Source organism: Halictus rubicundus, chromosome 5, assembly GCF_050948215.1.
Source record: "Halictus rubicundus isolate RS-2024b chromosome 5, iyHalRubi1_principal, whole genome shotgun sequence".
NCBI classification, from domain to species: domain Eukaryota; kingdom Metazoa; phylum Arthropoda; class Insecta; order Hymenoptera; family Halictidae; genus Halictus; species Halictus rubicundus.
In genome coordinates, this window is record NC_135153.1 from 6,577,912 (window position 1) to 6,599,579 (window position 21,668).

The following is a 21,668-nucleotide window of genomic DNA, read 5'->3' on the forward strand; positions in this document are numbered from 1 at the left end:
GTCGTGTTTGGACTCGTTTGAATCAGAAAGGAGTCGCGAATATGATCGTAAAAGTTTCATAGAAAAATAATTAAAAACAACAAAGTTTTATTAACCTTTTGTTTACACGCTACTCGTTTCTACGGTCGAAGCTACCGGTAGGGGGTGAAAGAACAGTGTCCTACACGATACAAGTAACATTACGGTCCCGAATTTTTCACATACATCGAGATCAGTATTTCTGGATGCTATACCCCGATTATGGATGCACAGACTTCTCGTTAGGTAGAGCCACGCACCCTCGGAGACTGACGCGGCGTTTAATCGATGATAGGGCGCGGACTATTATTTCGTTAAGTCGGTGGTACTAATTGGTCGTGGTGCGCGCGTCATGAAGCAATTACGGGAAGGGGTGTTGGAAAAGGGTAGGAACGTTGGTCACGGTCAATAAGTTCCCCGCACCAACAGAGAGGCACCGGCCGTTTCGTATGGCTGCGCATACCGGTCAAAAGCAACCGGTGGGATCTCATTTCTGTGAACCCACGGTGGAAAATTTCGGTCAACCCCTATTCCGGAAATTGGGGTGCCGGCCCTGCCCACCACGCTACGAACACTTCGTAGACCCTGCAGTTTACCGGATCTCGTCCAGATCGAGATTATGTGGATTTATTCGCAGCTAATTGGTCGGCTTGAAACATTGCCGCGGGGGTGGCAATCGGACAGATATCTGTAGCTTAGCTTTCCGAAACTGATATTTTATGTATATTCACACTCCACTAATTTTCGTAAAATTTAGGACTTACATTAGGCAATTATTAGGTAAACGAACTGTTTACGTCACAAGTGTTTATATCAATGGTTCGGATAATCGAGGCTACACCGAAACGTCAACTGCACGATCAAAAATGCTCCAAACTATGTCGCGTTGGGGCTCATTTTAACCAGAAAATTGTCACGAATATGTTAGTGAAAGTTTCGTAAGAAAATAATGAAAAGCAAACAAGTTTTTTTAACAAAAGAATACTTCAACTAGTGGGAATTGTTTCTAAAAATCTTTCTTAAATCGATTCGTCAATTATCCAAAGTGAAATAATTTAGAAAGGCAGAGTTTATTTGCAGATCGCTCTTGGACAAACGTGTTTCTCATTACCGAATTAAAACGACTTTATTCGAGTGACGTCTGCGCGAGATGATCGTATGTAATCGGATTAATATATATTCGCGATCTGGAAGTCTGGAAACCCGAAACGGATGGAGCACGTTTAATTTGATGTCCGTTCTAAATTGAACAGCTAAAAGGCCATTTATTTCGATTAACGGTCCTTCCGCGATCGATAAAATACCTTGAAATAATTTCGTTCGGGTCGCTCTTTTGACTCCGCGAACGTTTCTCGGCGTTAAATATAATAAAGTGTTTATTATTCGGTATTTCGAGCGATTTATGCGACAATTACTCGTGTCGAAATTATAATGCGATGTGGATGAACTATTAAGTCGTCCCCTAAGTTCGTACCGTTTACTCTTGTACCATTTAAATTCTAAAAATAAAATATGTAATCACCCTTTCATTCCAAAACCTCATCTGACCTTTTTGGCAAAGGCATCATACCGTCACTATAAAATTTCTGCGGTTTTTCACTAAAATACTTTTCAATGGTGAATAATATAAACATATCCGCGGCACGAACTTGTGGGACGACCTAATATAATCGCTGTTCTCTTCGACTTAATGAGCACGGCAGAAAAGTTTCGTCTCTGTTGAATAAACAAATAAAATGGACAATCCATTTCCACGATAAAACGTAAATCAAAATGGATGGTGGAACAAAATGGAACAAAATTTAAAGAAGAAATTAAATAATTCAACCCATCTGTTTAAATTTTCTGGCTCGTTCGCTTAAACATTCGATTGTTTTAAGTAGCGTACAATTTTTCTAATAAATTTTTACCGAGTCGAAAATTCCGCATACTCCATTTTACCGTACAAGCCGCCGGTTCAGAAAATGGATTTGGGAGCTCCGAGATTAATAAAGTCTTCCAAAGGAAAGTAAAAGGAAGAAAGTGATTTACAACACAGCGCGCTATAGTGAAAGTGAATTCAGGTATTAAACACCCCCGGGTCTGGGTCCCAAATTTCCAGACTGTTTCAAGAAATTTTCGAACCGATCATATTACCGAGGAGGATAATGCATTTTCCGGATATTCAAGGTGGCCGTTTCTAAGAACTCGCTCTGGCCCTAACCGTACCCTCCGAGGGTGCCGATTTATGGCCGTTTCTCCGCGGTTAGGCGATGCCTGTCCCGCAGATGTGTCCGCTCCGTAATTAGATCTACCGTTATCTTAATCCTAACTCCTGCAAAAAGCGCTGAACCCGCATAGCAATTGCGACTGCATAGAAAATTACCCTACTTGGGCGTCCCGAATACCAACAAACAGAAGATTTATTCATACTGATAGACAAAAATCCCGTAAAAACTAGCTAACGAACGAAAATTAACATTTATCTTTAATATATATATAATCTATTACATTGTATTGAATAAATATTTTAATATATATATATCTTTAATATATTAATATTTATTTTTAACACTACATTTACGGAGCAGTAAAACTGACTATTTTGCATTACTTTATAAAAATAACGAGAACTGTGCTACCCACATTCTTAGCAATATTTTTGATATACCCAAAGAAATAAATTTGGTAAATAATTTCTCAGGTACGCATCCTTAGAATCTTAATAATTTTAAATTAAAAATATTAGAATCCGCCATTTTGACGGAAATATAAGAGTCGCAGAGTGTACGATTCTTTTTAGAAATATATGAAGGGATCTCGTCGATTAATTTTACTGTTCTGCGCTCAAAATATGAGATCGTAGCGTGTCTTATTTATTATAGTCCTTTCAAAAAAATATGAATGAAATTCCTCCTAAAAATCATAAGTTTTTCGACGATTGCAAAATTATTTTGGTTCTCTTCGCGCAAAGTAGATCACGGTCGCACACGTGACTTGGTCCGAGAACACGTTAATTAGCAACTCTGGTTTCGCTAGCGCGTCAAATAGGAAACGCGCTCTGCCATAAATTGCGTTCACGGTCGAAGGATCCTCCGTTCGATTTAAAAGATCGATCGCTCGAAGGCGAGAACCTCGTGACGCCCGAGTCGCACCGCTTTCTAATGATGTAATTCGCGTTAAATTAGAAACCATCGCGTGTTTCGTCATCGAATTACACCGAGATATTTAAACCGGAGAGGGGGAAGGGGGGTTGCACGGGTCATTTAATAAATACCCGATAAGAATTAGAAAATCCAAAAAGACTTTTATCTAATCTAATTCCTCATATAATACAGTCACGCTGAATCTCTGTTCCATTACATAATCAATTCTGCCGATCGATTGTCGGATTTCGGATTGTCGTGGGTTTAACGCGACGCTGTGCGATCGACAATTAAAAAACCCCGGCTATCTCATTACCGCCACGAGGTACACAATCGCTATCGGGAACTCGAAATTTGATATCGACGTGATACTGTACTTCCTATCGCTAGCAATAAAGCTCGCCGACAGCCCATCGATTATCGAACCGCGATAACCAGACACAATACCGTGATTTCTCTATATATGTCGCCGAGGCCTGGATAATAAACGTCGCGGAATTACCCCCACTACTGCGGGATATACTCCGTGAACGGTCACGAAGCTCGAGAGGCCTCGGACGCCGAGGAGTGTAACATAACACGACTCGGGTATGTCTCTTGACAATTATCAAGAATTCACTGTACAGTCTTTTCTCGATATATGTCCCAAATATCTAACCGATAAAAGCCCCAGAAGCGAGGAGCCTCAAAGCTCGAGTGGGCTCGGTCGCCGAGGAGTGTAAACTTCAAAGTATCGAAGAATAGTATGTTCTAGCCAATATATGTCGCTGGGTAGACCCGTGCTGTGGACATATATCGAGAAAACACTGTACAACTGAAATCTATGATTTCACGATAAAACATTCGGAACAGAATTCAATCGGATCCCGAGATTTTCAGATTTATCGTCGTCGAGAAATCTTAAGCCGTGTCCACAACGAAGCAACGCAAAAAGCTGCGAGATGGTGACTCGGTGTGGGCGCAGCTTTACGGGCAGACTCGCGCGATTAGAGGTTCAAGGCCTAGCATATTCGACTCTCGATTGACGGTTTTCACGCGATTAATTGCACCGATCAAGAGTTTGTAAAGCCGACCTTGAGGGATTTGTGTGTCCACGCTCGGCGAACTGTACCGTCGCCGGTTTCACTCGGCAGACGTTTAGGCCTTCGAGACGTTTGGACTTTTGGGAGCCTAAGTTTATGGGTTTTACGCGTTTGTGAGTGGAACAAATGCGAAACAGTGGAAACATTTAATGAATTTAATTTAGCTTCTGTAGGTTGGAATCAATGCAACCGTTAAAACTAGTACACCCCGCGGCAGTGGGGATAATTCTGCGACATTTATCATCGAGGTCTTGGCGACATATATAGAGAAATCACTGTATTTGAAGGTTCAAATTTCCCTAGGGGCATAGGGTAAAATGTTTCCGGTTCTTTCAAAATGGGGACAGCGTCGAGGTGCGCCGAACGAATTTCCAAAGATGCTAACGATAAAATTCCGTGGACTACTCGCGATGGACACTCTTCATGGACGCGCGCAATAGCAGATTACGAGCATGGAATTAGATTTGTCGAACTCCCGGGACTATTATTGGCTGACCCCCGCGTGGCAAACACCATCCTAGGCCCGTCTCTCTTTGCGTTTCCCCGGTCAGGATCGAGCGCGTCGAACGACGGATTAAAGTTTATCGAGACCAGATAACAATGTAGAAACCGGCTATCTGGTCCCTCCTGAACCGTACGAATGTTCGACGATCGGTAAACAGTTGTCAGAAGCTGCTCGGCTGAAGCTCGATAGAGAAACACGGCGCTGTCCTCGAGCTCTATTCACGAGTATACCAATAACTTCTGTTCTATGGGAGATAAAAGTAATCTACGGGATGAATATCGTGGGGGGGGGGGGGGGGAAGTAATTTACGATATTGATAGGGGATGGTGGTTGTTTCAATGGGGGTGGTTGTCGTGGATCCAATGTTGGTCCCAGGAAGAATAGATTCGATTTTTCGTAATCAAAGTATCATACTGTTCCGTATTTGTGTACAATGTACAGAGAATCAAAATGATTTATCGGAATCAGAAAATTGAATCCATCAAATTCTTTTAGTCACCCCATACAGTTTAAAGACAACCAATAGGAGAAGATCCGAGCTGATGATATACAGTGAATTCGCGATATATGACGCCGTGGCCTGCACGATAAATGTCGCGGACTTATCCCCACTACCGCGGGGAATACCCCGTGAGGGGCCGAGAAGCTCGAGAGACCTCAAAATAGTGACTCCTGGAGAATAAACAACATCAAGACCCGTGTTGCCGACATATATCGCGAGTTCACTGTACATTAAACTGTTCTTTAGTTTCCAAACGTCGAGCTTCATTTCAACTAGGCGTTGTTAAATTTGAATATCGTCGCGAGCAAGCGAAACGGGATTTGCGACCCCACGAGGTTCGGCGTACGGACTTGCGGTGCCCGGGTCTCTTTTGACCCAGCGTATAAAAATCGCCGTTTAATTGGTTCGTTGTATTAGAGAAATAGAGAAAGAGCGCAAACTTATCGTAACGGATAAATAAAGGAGATTTCATCGCATTTAAAACGTGTAATTTACGAGAAACGCTAAAACGCCGCGATAAAAGATCGTTTAAGAATATTTATTAGCGGAGGTGATTCGCGAACGGGAATAACGAACGGCGATCGATATCGGTCTTTCCTTTTTCGTGAAAGCTCGGAGCGATCTAGGTGGTCGGAATACCGGTGGAAGAAAAAGAGGATTACCGTTAGCCGCGTTGGCCAACGCGAACGAGGAAAGGAAAGAAAAAGGATACTTTCGTCCGGCGAAGCGAGCGGCAGCGCCGCGGAACACGCGTATTTCGATCGTGGCACGCATCCAGACAGGCATTTAAACATTCTCTCGCCGGGCTACATTGTCAGCGGGGCCCGTGGCGGCAGTCACGTCGACAGGAAAAACGAACGGCGGAATCGCGGAATTTGATCCGAACGCGAGGAATCCGTCGCCGCAGTCGGCGGCGACGTAAATCGAAATTTCAAATTCCCACCGGAAACGCGGTATCGAAAATGTCGACTGCGTCGATCGAATGTGTTTGACACCTTGACTTTTACAAATACCAAACATCCCGATTTCCTCCCCCGAGAAAACACTGTGGGCATCGATTGTTACAATGTTCGGAAAATTCATCTCAATTCTTAAGAAATTCTAAATTGAAATTAACCCTTAGCACTCGAAGGCGCCAAGATTTACATTATTCAAGAAATTATTACTTCACCGTTTAGGATTGAAAGCAGCAGTTCTTTTCAATGTTAAAATTTGCAACAAGAACATTTTATTCAATTATGTTTCGCTGTATCACTTTACAAATTTATTTAGATCAATTGTAGGAATGTTAACGAAGGAAGACTTGTAAGTCAAAAACATCGATTTAACCCTTAGCGCTTGAATGGCGACTGTAAGGCGCCACTAAAAATTACTGTGTCTCATTATTCAAAAGTTTTACATTAATTATATTTCAACACTTCAGTATTGTACGAGTAAATTGCATCGTTTTCGTATGTATAACATGAAAAAAAATATATAGAATGGAAATATTCTAGATCGGAAGAAATGTTTCGTTTTGGAGTTCAAATAGTTTCGAGTGCAAAGGGTTAATATCGTGGTATATCTTTTATCTTCTAATTTATGGTATAAATAGTATAGTGGTTGGAGTACTGTAGTACAGACTACTATAGTGTAATAGACACCTATTTTGTGACCACTGGTATACTTTCTTAATGCAAACAGTGCAATGTTAGGGATAGCTATATTGTTTTGCAATATTCCGGTAGTAAAATACTAAAATAATTCGATCACTCGAGTCATTCGAGTTCGGGGTGGCCATGTTGAATTCTCTAATGAGTGGATTGCGGATGTTCATCGAATTAGCATTTTTACGGCCAATTATGGAGAGCCCAAAGTAAAAGAGAATTTTGTTCTTACACAAATCAAGTTCCATGCTAATCTGCAATTGAATCTGAATTTAATTACCTCTCAGATAAAAAATTGTATTTCCTCATGAAACGAGTGTTCTCTAAACCTTACCGAATCAGAGAATGTTAAAAGTACAACAATTAATAGCGTACTGGCTACGAACGAAGTTAACTAATTATAGAATGAATATCAGTTTGATCCGGTTACTTTATAACTGTTTAACAATTTCCGCACGTTACGCCCAGGCAAAAATGAATTGCGAGCACCAACAATAACCAGATCCGTGTGATGCAATAAATATTTCCACGGTCGTATAAGCCGAACGCCTAGTAAGCATAAGCAAAAAGCAAAATAAAGGTCGGCCGGTTTCGTTTTTCAACACATTTACTACTGTGCGCAATCTACACACACACACACAAATCGCGTAAGAAACTTCGTGTACAAAGCACCGTATCTGACTTCGGTAATATAAGATCGTGCGCAGATGAACTCGTTCCTTTCCTGTTTAATAGTATCAAAAATCAGTATGACGTTACATGAATAAAAGATAAAGACTGACCTCTATTCATTCATGGTAAAATATTACCATCGCACCATGCCTTTTATTTTCCGTGAAATAAACAATGACCAAAATTGTCTTACATCAATTAATTTGTTTTATTGCTCTACTGTAACATAGAGTGTCTAAGATGAATTTTCTGACAAATAATTTCCTATCCACTTCTACCTTTTTTTCTTAACTCCATTTTCCAGGAAATAAACAATAACCAAAAGTGTCTTACATCAAGTAATTTGTTTTATTGCTCTACTGTAAAATAGACTGTCTAAGATGAATTTTCTGACAAATAATTTTCTACCCACTTCTACCTTCTTTTCTTAACTCCGTTTTGTATAAAACAAACACTGGCCAAAAGTGTCTCAAGTGATTTAATTTTTGTTTCATTGTTCCCCACTGAACCCCATCGTTTGAGCAATTGTAAAATCAGGGAAAGTGTCTGAAGCGAACGAATTTGTTTAATATTGTTTTCCAGCGTGGTTTCAGCAACTGTACAATGAAACGTCGAAAATGTCCACGCTGACAAATAATTTTTGGCACAGCTAATTAAGTCTCAAGAACCTATATCTAAACGTTGATACGCCTTATCAATGATGTAATATTGTACGACGAAGAATATTATTCGAAACTGTAATCGCGACACGAAGCAAGAACGAAATTCACGCGTCTCTAGCGGACCTTTAAATTTGTACGATTTAAAACAATATTTTACCAAATGACCATCTGAATCGTCACCTAAAAATTTTCATTCGATTAAAAATTTGAATAAAATAAGAACAGTTTAAATTTCTAAATAGCACCCCGAAGTTTAGGAAGTTTATTGCTCTATCGAAACTGTTCCCAAAAATGGCGGGCAAGGTCCGCGGCATCGAACATGCATTCCGATCTTAAACGAGGGAATATTAATTAATCCGTGATTAATATTTCGGGCGTGGAGGACCCGTTCTGCGAGGCACACAATGACGTAACCGTTCGCTTATCGTACCGACACGATTCGCCTCGTCAATGACTGCGAAACGGACGAAGAGGCACGCGCGGCCTGCGAAACGCGTACCTACGCAACGGTCGGCTATGTTTTTTAAATTTTAAAGGGACTCGAAAGAGAGAGAGAAAGAGAGTAGGAGAGAGCGAGAGAGAGGGACGCACGCGTCTCGACGCCCCGTGACGTCCGCTCGCCGCGTCCGAAAATAATCGTAACGTTCGCCGGCGGCGGTTGCGTGCGACTTTAAACGCGAAACGACGGTTAGGCTCGTTTCAAACCTGTTCGGTATCGGCACTCTCGGCTACAATGTCGCCGGGTAACGATCGCCCGAACGGAATTATACGTTTCGTCCACGAAACGAGCGCGACCGCCTCGTGGGCGGTCGAAAAGACCAACGACAAAAATCCTATATGTCCTATTGTGACACTTGCCAACGCGAATCGAACTCCTCCACCCCTCGGACTGGTTTCTAGCTCTGTCCCTTTCTGTCCTGGACTCGCTAAACGATACGTCTCACAGCCGCGGAGACTCGCTCGATGCAAATAATTGCACGTAGGCGGCCGTTGTGCGCGATTATGCAACTGGTTGCCGATAATTAACGTCTTCGGGGTACCTTAACCCCCCTAAGCTGCGACCAACGTGTCCAAAATTAATATGAATAAGAAACGCAAGGTTTGGCAAAATTGTTTGAAATTGTAATGTTTCTGAAGTGTGTGTTTGATGTTTAATGTTTTATATTTTGTGAGAAACATCTCCCTTTTTTTGTTCTACAGAGACGTTTTACTTCGAGTAACGAGCACAAATCGGAGGCGAAATTATTTATCCAGATTTAAACATGAGTTTTTAACACGTTCCCAATTAGACTGCGCAGTTTCGTGCAAAATGGTCCGTATTAATGCCTTTCCGCAATAATTTTACAATGTTAACCCTTCGCACTCGAAGCTATTTTAACTCCGAAACGAAACATTTCTTCCACCCTAGAATATTTCCCTTCTATATATTTTTTCCCATGTCCTATATACTAAAACGGTGGAATGTACTCGTACAATACTGAAGTGTTTAATACAAACAAAATTTAATACTGTAAAAAACATTTTTACAGTCGCCGTTCGAGTGCTAAGGGTTAAATGTTGTCACCGTTCCGCGGGTAATTAATTTTTGTCGTAAATGCGTGTAAAATCAGCTCGACGCACCAATTTTGGTTACGCTCCGTGAACTTCGCGAAGGTGTACGAGCGAGTACTATATAAATCTGGAGGTATAAACGAAGTTAAAATCCCCGGAGCGAATACCCGACCACGATAAAACAGTTCGAACCTGGTCGGGCGAAGAAAATCCGTCAACAGGAGCTTGTCAATACCGAGCGAGAGTGGCACAACCGCGGAGAGTAACGATCGGCGTTGACCGTGTCTCGCTGGAAAAGCTCGAGCTGAAAAAGCTCTCCGGCGGTGAAGCGAAAAATTCGAAGCCCGATCCAACGACCACCCGACAACGGATTCGCCGCGATACCCGTCGATACGTGTCGCGGAAAATCCGAGGAACGTTCGTGGTACCGTGTTCGCGTTCGAGGGGGTTCGGAAACCGTCGAAATTTTCGGAAATTCAAGGGCGACACGTGGACCGGAAGCGGGGGCTTACCTCCAACATCCACTCGGCGACGATTTTGCGCATGAGCGGCGAGATGTCCCTCTGCACGCACTCGAAGTAAGAACTGCTGGGCGCGTATCTTTCCTCGGTTTTCAGCAGGTTCTGCAGAACACGGTCGTCACAAAGTAGAGCGGGATCAGCGTAGGCTCTGCATTCTGTCTCGGTGGTCTCGCAGCACAGCAGATCCATGTTCTCCCGTGTCGCGTTCCTAACCTCTCGAGCACGCCAGCGGCTGCGGCCACAGCCTCCTCTGTCTCTCCTTGTCCCTCCTTGCGCGCTCTCGCTCCTCCTTTCTCGCTCCCTCTCTCCTCGCTGGGCTGGCTGGCTCGTTCTCCTGCGATATACCCACACACTCGGGAGGGACGAGAGATCGAAGGATTCCGGCGTTCTGTCAATAATTAATCACTCGGATCGGACTCCTCGTTCCTCCACGGTTTCTCGATCACCGACGTCGTCTCGACGTCTACGTCGTAGCTGTCCGCGGTTGTCTCACTTTGTTCACGTGCCACGTTGCCAAACTGTTTTTCGCCGGCGCGACCAGACAGAGCATGCACGAATCGATCGTAAAGATACGGGTGGAAAGAGAGTTCACACAGATCCGCACGGTGAAAGACGCTGGCCTCTTGCCGGCCCGGGACACTCAACACACTTCCAACACAAAAATATTACATATAGATAGATATATTTATATACGTATGTGTATATATATACCGTACACACCGGTGATTATTATGTGTACACGTGCACGGGTCGGGGCCTCTCGCGTTGTGTCTATGTGTACGATAGACACGTACAGGACCTTGGTCTCGGGCAATGACTCCCGTTTGTATCACTCGCCTAGAGGCCGTCTACGCGAAAACAATATTATGTACGGCGACGTACGTGTGTGCTCGCGGTAGGAAAAAAAAACAACGGAAAAACAAAAAAAGAGAAATCCTACGCGACCGGTTACGATGTTCCGTTTCCTTTCATGCGCACAATAATACACTGTCCCTGTCGTCGTCGTCGTCTCCCGTGTTTTTTTGTTTTTGTTTCCTCTCTCTCTCGAAGTGACGTACACACACGTAGGGTCCGGGCTTCCGAATTTTTCTTCCCCGGGGGATCGTAGTATCCTTCGAAGTTGCTCTCGCGGTCTCTCTCACCGGGGAACGTGTCTCGAACGAACTCCGCACAGCTAATCTAATAAATAAGAAACTTCGTCGGGAGAGAGAGAGAGAGAAAGAGAGAGAGAGAGCGAGACAGACAGACAGACAGACAGACGAACACACGTAGAATTCGAATAAATAAGCGTAATTCGGCCTGTTGCGTCGCCCCTCGGTCGTGGGGTTCGATAGTCCACGGATGGCGAAAAAAGTGTTGCGGTAGGTCCCTCGGGTCGAAAAGGAAATCGTTTTCCCTTCCTTTTTTTGTTCGAACAAGTCTGCCTGCGGCCGATTTAAATGTCCAACGACGATGCAAGACAGCCTACCGTCACACTCCCCTTCTCACGATCCGACACTGGCGACTTACCAGGTCAGAATACGGCTGCTCTTGCATTTCCACATCGGCCCTCCCGAAGGGGAGTAGGTGCGTCCCCACCGCTCGGTCCCCGCCGGTCACGTGACCCCGGATCGATCCCTACCACCGGGGCGCCAGCGCGTCACGTGAAACAAGACTGACTCCCCACCACCGGTGCAGAAGATGATTGGGGCGCCAGTGCCAGATTCGCATCGTGTAACTAGAGCCACGGGACCGTCTAGCGAGCGCAGGGTCGTCACCTCCGCAGTCTCGCGCCGCCTCAGAGACCGTGGCGTTCTAACCTGTCCTCGACAACCTCCGCACAGGATCTTTAAACCTGATGATTTGTTTAGTTAACGCTCCCAACATTTCTCCTCGCCTCTACGATACCATTATCTCTCTGACTGGTAAAATGTAAGTGGCCCAACCAGTATTCTTGTGCTTCGTATGCTACGATTACGCTTCGAGTCAGACTCGCGATGAACATTCCGAACGGGCTCCAGTACTTATGTGTGTCATTTAATTCCCTTCGAACCGAAATAAAATTCTATTTCGTTGCAGCCGATATATAGCCTTCGGATAAAATAATAAATATGAACTTTCTTTCTTTTTCCTATGAAATTCCGATCGCAAAATAATTTTTATTATTATAATTGCATAATGATCTACTATGATTCTAGTTAACGATGATGGTTTTTGTGGCGAAATTGGTTGCTTAAGGGTGTAGATTATCCTATGTTGGATTATTTTAGACGGTAACTGTTGCTGTAACAATTTTAGTAATTCTAGCTATTTTATCTTCTTATCCTCGTCGACTGATCGCTCGCTGTTGCCTCGCGATTGGTTGCGCCGCGAGGCGGTGGGGATAGCATTGCGACGCAAAGGAGCAGTCACGGCGCGACGCTACAGGGGGAACACTGTGTCTATACATTTTCAGCAAACTAATAGTTCGAATTTTTATGAATTATTCAGCAAGGACATCTCGTAAAATCTGTTTTTTTTTCATTTTATCTTGTTAAACTATTTCCATCCTGTATAGAGTCCTGCAATATGGACGAACTTTGTTTATTTTATTAGAATTTATTTATTTCTTAATTTTTATCGACGAAATGCACAAAATCCTCGGTTTACGAATAAACGTATAAGCTTGTAAACATAATGTTGACGTACACACTGAAAGACACGTGGACCGTTAAAGGCGTTTCCCTGTGAACCGAATTAATCCGACAAGTCTTGATTCGATAATTTATTGTTATAAGAGTTTGTAATGGTTCTCGAAGGACCTGTTTCTCTCCGGAACGATGGCCACGTTGAACGTTCAACAACGTGGCGCAGTGTGCCATTTACACGCAGCACGGCCGTAGCTCGAGCAAGTTCGAAGAATTACGGACCTACTCGTTTTAATTCGTTCGTGCTCGACTCCGAACTGCTCCACATTGACTTTCGCTATTCAAATTTTCGGTTCTGTACGGTTACAGGCTAATCTCGACTGTACAGTTCTAAGAAACTCGCCGACTCGTTGAGAAAAATGGCGTCGGAAAAGATCGGGGGAAGTCCGTGGAACGAAAGTCAGTTCCTCGAGGTGTCTCTGCTATGCGCGCGACCAGAAATGAGGAACCCCGTTTCTAAGAATTCGTCTGCTAACCAGACATAGTTAACACCTTTAAAAACTAACGTTGGTCGTAATAACAGTTGCGGAAATCCGATAAAAGTTGTGGAATTTAAAGGGGTCATCGCTGTGATCGATTTTAACTCTGAAGATATTATCAATTTCCCCCACCCCCAAGTCTTATACATTTTTTCGTACTGTTATTCGACCAGCCTGTCCACGTACCAGGGGCGTACCGTTAATTTTGGGGCCCTGGCTTAACGCTTGGGGCCTGCTCGATTGACCCAAATTAAAACGAAAAATTGCGAAATACTTTTGCATAATTCTTTCTTAAGCTACGAACTGAAATTGTTTTTAGGGGTTTAGGTTTTAGGGGACCCTGGGCTAACGCTTGGGGCCTGCTCGATTGACCCAAATTAAAACGAAAAATTGCGAAATACTTTTGCATAATTCTTTCTTAAGCTACGAACTGAAATTGTTTTTAGGGCTTTAGGTTTTCAGGGGGCCCTGGGCTGCTGACCATAAAGCCCATGCCTAGGTCCGCCGCTGCTGCGCACGTATCTTTTTCAGATCGTGTAAAAGTAGAGTTGGGTGCATTCGCAATGTTCACGTTAGGGGAATCACCCTCTATCAGGGAACTTGCTCTGGCCGCGTTTTATGGAACGTGCGTCAACACCGAGGGTGCAGGAAGGGCTCGATGGCGAAGGAATCTGAGATTCGCTGGCGCCTGACAATCAGATCCAGAGCGGTCGGTTGCCGTGATCGAACGAGCTTACGTCTTCCCTCGTTTCAACGAGAAATTGTTGGAGCGTGTATAGGGAAAGTAAGGGCTACTTCCGCCGGATAATTTCAACGATCCGGGAGAAAGAAACGGCCCGTGTAGGAGTGGGAATGTCCTTCGTGCACGAAACCCGCGGGTTCTTTTCTCTCTCTCTCTCTCTCTCTCTCTCTCTCTCTCTCTCTCTCTCACTCACTCTCACTCTCTCTTTCGTTTGCGATCGCTACACGCTTACTACGTCGACGTACGTGGAACTTACGCGACCGGATGTTGCCACCGCGCGTACCAGACGACGTCGTAACTACCGAACAATAAGTGTTACGCTGGAATACTACGAGCGAGTAAATCGGAACGGTCTCGAGGACTCCGGATGGGAGGTTGTACTCTCCACGAACACCGACTAATCAGATGCTCGATTGCTAGGTGCTCGCATAATAGATCGGGCCCGATTAGATCAGCTACGCCCACGGAGGACACGCGGGATAAAGTATTGCGAAATCAACCCCTCGCACTACGGTAACGAGCCAGATTCATGCTCGAGATTCCCGACTCAATTAACCCCGGAATGAGCGATGCTCGAGCCGTTATACATTAAAATATTAAGAGAGGCCTTTCTGAACTGTATGTCAAAACGTTGAAGAAATGATATTTATTATTTAACCCTTTGTATCTGATTCCAAAATGTAGAACTTAAATTAAGCATTTCTGTCCCTTTTCCCTGTGGGACAATTTTAATTGTTTCCGGTTTTAATTATTCTTTTAGGACACTCGTACCGACACATTCGTGACATTTTTCCGATCAAAACGAACCCCAACATGACGCAATTTCGAGCATATTTGGTTGTTTAACTAGCCATTCGCTGGAACCTCGATTATCCGAACCGACGATGTAAAGTGCTGTGATGATTTGTTGTATAAATCAATAAATATTTAATCTAGCATTGCAGCTAGGCAACTGGTCACGAACAAATGGTTGCGTCTTCGATTGTGCATTTTGTTAACTCACCTAATTGGTCATGCCTGCAGCTTCATGTCCGGCAATTATATCAGACACCATGTCATATTGATTGACTAGAAGCGCCAACTTTTCTTTTCTTCACTTTCAGAGCGCAGATCGTATCGATGGAATTTAAATTTCAAATTGTATAGTCAGTCGCATTCATTAACTTTTCGCTGCTCTGGATGCTATTAGTTCACCTTAATTAGGCTTTACTGTTATTTTTAGCCGGCACGTAGTACTCCGAGTGTTTCAAAGGCTCGCCGTGGTTCGAGGGAACCAACTGGTTACAATGAATGGCGTGTCCACGTCCATGGCGAATCACTATGGCAATTACAATTTTATATATATGAAAGGAACGAGGATTTTTCGTTCTGCTGCGTTATTGCGAAGTCTGGATCTGTCTGCTAATCATTTTGATGCTCTATCTCTTTCTTGGATCAATCCCATTCAAGCCTATTTCTCAACACTGACCTACCTATAAATCTATTTATAGACTTTCTAATGAGTAGATTGTGGATCTTATGCAGGCATAAAACATGAGCAGCTATGAAACATTAATGAGCTCATTATCCAAACAAATTATTGAGATTAGTTTCAGGAATCAATTAGGAACATCTCTAATGTTAATCTAGGATTTTTAAACAAATTTTAATACTTAGTGTTCATAATATACCTATAGAAAAGTAAACAAACATTGAAAAAAGTCGATTCCTTATTTTATCAACTATGATTCACTTTATATAAATCAAGGACATTGTTTTCAACAATATCTCACTTTTTTGGAGATTTTCAATTCTTTTAAACATGTTTGCCTCATCCGAAAAATCGGAAGAAATGTACACGTTAATAAGACACAACTACCATAAGAATATAAACGTGATCATCAACTTCAATATAAAATCGGTAATTTTAAGTTTCCGGAATTTTTCAAAAATCGATTTCGCAGTCAAATATTCAGAAAAAATTCACAGTCGTGTGTGACGTTAAGTAGAATGTTCACGAATTTTTCCGTAATTTTTTGTTAAGCCGAACAGAGGAAATACAGCATTATCTCCGTAACTGTCGCGGAGGTCTCTACCGTAGCTGTCAAAATTTTATCCCCAGCGAGGGGACGAGGATGGACTCGGTTTCGGCATGACCCGTTGTCGTTCTTTGTCATCGTTCTCGGCCATCGGCGATGATGCGTGCGATGGTAGTGGAGCCAGCATAGTAGTCGAGACCCCGTATACTCTTTGTCGGGCGATCTTCCGACGAACGAACAGTACTCGCGTTTCCGAAACAGCGTCCAGGCGGTTCTCTCGGGGCTGCGACAAAGTGGCCAACCTACCTGTTGCAACCACGTGGTCGGACACGTCTTCGAAGATTTATGCCGCTGGAAACCCAGGCGAATATCCTCGCCTCCGGCCGGTTTAAATGGCTTCGACGCTGCCCTATACGAGAGCCCTCTCGCCGCGCTAGTATTTAATTTCACTAGAGCATGAATGTTCCGGTCGGTGCTTACCCATCTTTTACGATACGCCTTGCAACTTCTTCCCCTTCGAACCCTCGTGAAGAATCGCTTCGGAGGAGCTTGCAGCGGCCTTCGAGAAATTGAATCCCGAGCGTGCAAGTCGCTTCTTTGTTTCACCTTTCGGGAAATATTTTTTCTCGAAGGATAACACAATGTTTCAAAATGAAATTTCTCCTTCAGAAATTAGTAGGACCAGCGGCGGATCCAGGAGCTTTATCCAGGGCCCCCATCGAGGTCCGAAAAATAAACATAATTAAAATTAAGAACTCAAGGAAAAATAAATTATTAGTGTTACTTCGGGTTCATTTGGTAGGCTTCCAAGGAGTTAGGGCGCAGGGCCCATTTCACGGTCAGAAAAATAAAAATAATTTAAATTAAGAACTTAAAGAAATATAAATTACATAAAAATTGTTGACACTTGAGTTGCTTCGGGTTAATTTGGTAGGCCCCCAAACAGTTGGGGCCCAGGGCCCCTTCGCCGTCGGAAAAATAAAAATAATTTAAATTAAGAACTTGATGAAAAATAAATTACACAAAAATTGTTGACACTTGAGTTGCTTCGGGTAAATTTGGTAGGCCCCCAAACAGTTGAGGCCCAGGGCCCCTTCGCCGTCGGAAAAATAAAAATAATTTAAATTAAGAACTTGATGAAAAATAAATTATAGAAAAATTGTTGGCACTTGAGTTACTTTGGGTTAATTGGGTAGGCCCCCAGCAATTAGGGCTCGGGGCACCAAAATTCTTCTTTGTTCTCTAATAGGGTTTTACATTTTATTCCTGGGGCTGACTTGTAGAAAATATATTTAATAACTTTTCGGATGACAATCAGGTCGTTTCACTTTTCTGGACATCTGCAGTCGCAAGCCCGGTGTCTAGTCGGCATCTTTTGTCGAGCTGGTTCGTTGTTTATCAGCGAACTATAATAAGGACGGATAAGCGTCTGTTGCATTTACAAATTTATGCGGTCGTGGATGCGGGCGTGCAAGAAGGTCCTGGCTATCTCGTAAATAATACAAATATTCTGTAGATTACCTGTTCAATAAACCATTAAGCCGATCTGTACATGAGAAAATGTAAAACTTATTTAAATAAAACACGGTTCGTTAAACGGAGAATTATTTCGGCTACGCGAGCCTCGCTTTCATTTTCGCAATTCCGTTCTGCAGAGAATGTCACTCGCGTTCAACGATATCTCTCTCAAAATAGGAATGATGTGTCCCTTATCGGTACAGTAGAAGATTAGTATAAAGAAATCACAATATTCGTTGCAAAAGAAAAAAATAACGGGACCGTGCCAATGAAACGAACCGATTACCGAACAATTATGTAAATTGCACGAGTGTAAACACAATTGCGCGCACGCGGAGAGGGGAATTTGTAAAATTTTGTTATCGAGACAAGCAATAAAGGATAAGGAATTATTGGACATTATGTTTCCCATAAAGATAAGAATACTAATTAAAGGTTAAGATGACATTCCGCCGGTAATCGACGTGAACTCGCTTATATAATTGCTTTTGTAATCAATGTTTATACAGATGGAACATGTTTAACTGCATTTCAGCGTTCTCAGCCTTCCGATGAGGGAGAACGATCTACTCTTTCGCAATAGTGATCATCGACGAATTAATTCATTCTACGGAATGGAATGTTAGCATTGCTGGGATGCGACGAAATTACATCTAACAATGCGACTAATAACGCAATCGAGGTCTAATTCGTGACAATTACCTACAAATAGTTTTCTGCGTTTGCGAAATAATCATGGTTGTCGTAACCTGTCGGTACAACACAACACTAAGCTGCCGTATTATGTCTAATTCATATGAAATCTAATTAATGTGAATTACGAAACATAACCTCAAAGGAGATTGAAATTGCTTGAATACGAACGAATTATACTTATATTAATTTGTATTGTAAACTCATGTCAACACCCGAACACCTAAATGACCACTTCCAATTTATTTTAGAAATTTGTTTACAGGTAGCAGAATTGCGACAGAAGCGTGTAGAATATTGTAACAATTTTAGTTTTTTTTTCTAATTTATGTTGAATTACATCAACATCCGAACACCTAAGTGTCCACTTTCAATTTATTTTAGAAATTTGTTTGCAAGTAGCAGAATTGCGACAGAAGCGTGTAAAATATTGTAGAAATTTTAGTTTTTTTTTTTATTTAATGAAGGTGATTGTTCGTACACGTTGATAGCGGACGAATAATTGCACATAAAAGGCGAAAGATTATGTGTCTTCAAATAAAACGTCCACCGTCCTTTGAAACGACGGTCGTCTTTATCGTTGGTGTTAGAAGGTCGCGAGACCAATTTTTCCTACTTCGGTAAACACGAGCATAATCGGCCGGACCCGAGGAACGAGCTGCACCGAGGGAGCAAAGATAGAATTTATCGTTTCGACAGGAGAATCTAATCTCCGCGTGTGGTTTGCGGTGATCGCGATGTAACACATTTTCGAGTGTTTTTTTTTCGGGTTCACGACGATAAACGGAGGTTCACCGAGCAAACCTCCGAGAAACGGAAACCTGTTTGTTTCCTTGGACGACGGGTCTACCGAAATCTACGTGCTCTGGCCTACAATTCTGCCTGACAAAAGCCGGTAAGCAGGCTCCCTAATTAGCATACCGCACTCAACATTTACGAAAAGTGTTAACTCTCAACTGCGCCATGTGTAGGACTAGTTCCATTTCTAGGCTCTGTGGTAATTTCCATCATTTATGACCATTCTTCAACTCCTCTTTTATTACTATTTATTATTTATATTTTTTATTCTACTCATTACTATTTATAACTATTTATTATTTCTATTTTTTATTCTACTCATTACTATTTATAACTATTTATTATTTCTATTTTTTATTCTACTTATTACTATTTATTACCATTTATTATTCCTATTTTTTATTCTGCTTATTAATATTTATTACTATTTATTCTCACTATTTTAAAAATTTTATGACTACTATTTATTACTTCTATTTTTTATTCTACTTATTACTATTTACTACTATTTATTATTACTGTTTTCCTACTTCCTTTACAGCATTCCCTCGATATATGTCAACAGCACGGGTCTTGCCCGCGACATATATGGTCCAGGAGATACTATTCTTTGATCTACGCTGAATGTCGTACTCGACCCTTATTCCGAGCTCCCTGGCCTCTCAAGGGGGTATACCCTGCGGTAGTGGGGATAATTCTGCGCCTTTTATCAGCCAGGAATTTGTGACATATATCTTGTAAGAACCGTATTACTTACAGAGACTTACTTAAGACTGTACTCGTTACTACTATTTTTTTATTCTATTTATTACTACCTACTGTTACCACTTTTTATTCTATCTATTACTATTTTTTTATTCTGTTATCATTACCATTTTATTAAAAAAGAAGAAGAAACGTTACATCATTCTGGACTTGTACTTCCGTTACTTGCAATCGGTTTGGACAATTCTTATTTTGCATAAAAATCCACACTCGTTAGAGATCGTAGAAAATTTTTGAAAATTTTTTTTAGCATCCCCGTTAAAAGATCCACATGGTCTCGGAGAGAAAGTAATTTTCCGACGTTTATCTGTCCGGGGCGCGTCCTTTTGTCCCCGGCGAAGGGTTTCCGGGATGAGAGTCGAAACTCTGGGGAATTGTCTCCTCTCTTAATTTCCTTTGTTTCGTCGACCGCGCCGAAATTGATGGACACGCTTCTCGCGTGGAAGCGCAAACACAAAAATGCCACACCGTGACCTGAGGCTCGTTAAGTGATTATTCGTCGGTTACGTCGAACAGGCGACTCTTCGACGGATCAACGTCCCCGTTTCTGTTACAGCAAGACCCGGCCAGACAAACTGAACTGCCGCTCAGGGCTAATTAGTGTTTAACTAGCGAAATAATCTTTTTTTTTCTCTCTCTCTCGACCGGTTCACGCCCCCTCGGCAAATGTCTCCACGGGCTCGTTCAAGAAGCTGCGTGTTCTGATCGCATGAAGACTTTTTCGATCGTGACACGCAATTATGCTTGGTACACGTGTATGGCGCATATACGGTATATGTATACAGACAATACGTATATCTATAGAAAATTCATGCTACGTAAAGAAATTTTCTACTGCTTCGTTAAAATAAGAATGGAAAGGTTTTACATTGAAAATTCACACACCGCCATATTTTTTGTCTTTGTCAGCCATTAACGGCATTCAGATTAATATAGTTTACAATTGTGTGTACCATTATGTTCTGGAAAGTGTTCTCTAATTTTTTAGCCTAGGTAGAACTGTTTACGGTTTTCGTGCAATACCACATTTTTCGAAAAACAGCCCGTTTTTGTAAGAGGATTTTTTATTTAAAGAAGAATAGGACTAAATCGTCAGTCTTAAAATAAAATAACAACCTTAACCTGTTCAGGCACGAATTTTTAAAAAACAAATTAGACGATTTTAATTACTCTATAATTAGGTATACTTTATGCAATTTAGATAACCGTTATTCGAACAAGACAAAAATGAAAATAATTGTGAATGCGTTAGAAAAAAATTTTTAAATCAAATTGAATGTATACATATGTATATCGTTGAAAAAGTTAATAAAATCGGCAAAATGTTTTCATATTCAATAGATTCGTACATATTCTAGTTAATAAACAAATTATTCGATTTGAAACACAATATTGCATAGTAAAAAGATCTACTTTAAAAATATTCAGACGTTCCTTTTTCACAATTTGTTTGTTCGAATAGTTCTATATTGGATTGAAACATTGTTGTAATGGCAATTAATTACGAATTATCTGAAGCATGGAGCACCGAGTGTCAACGAACTGACGGTTTATCCAAATCCATTTGCTGCTATCAGCAAAGTTGGGCTCGTGTAGTGGCGATCGTGTCGCCGAAGCCGCGGTCGCCAACATAGTTGCAAACGAGCATCAATTTATCAGTCCATTCACTGATATCTCCTGTCCCCATTCCTACACCACTCCACTG

The 21,668-nt window shown here is 42.0% G+C and overlaps 1 protein-coding gene across 1 annotated transcript in view; it reads right to left on the minus strand.

Moving 5' to 3' along the window:
- Cycd (cyclin D) overlaps positions 1 to 11,814 on the minus strand; it is a 65,829-nt gene extending 54,015 nt beyond the window's left edge. Inside the window, exon 1 of the mRNA XM_076787794.1 lies at positions 10,276 to 11,814. Within this exon, the coding sequence (XP_076643909.1) occupies positions 10,276 to 10,473 (198 nt within the window). The 5' untranslated portion in view covers positions 10,474 to 11,814. The remainder of the gene's footprint in view (positions 1 to 10,275) is intronic.
- Positions 11,815 to 21,668: the final 9,854 nt, after the last annotated feature.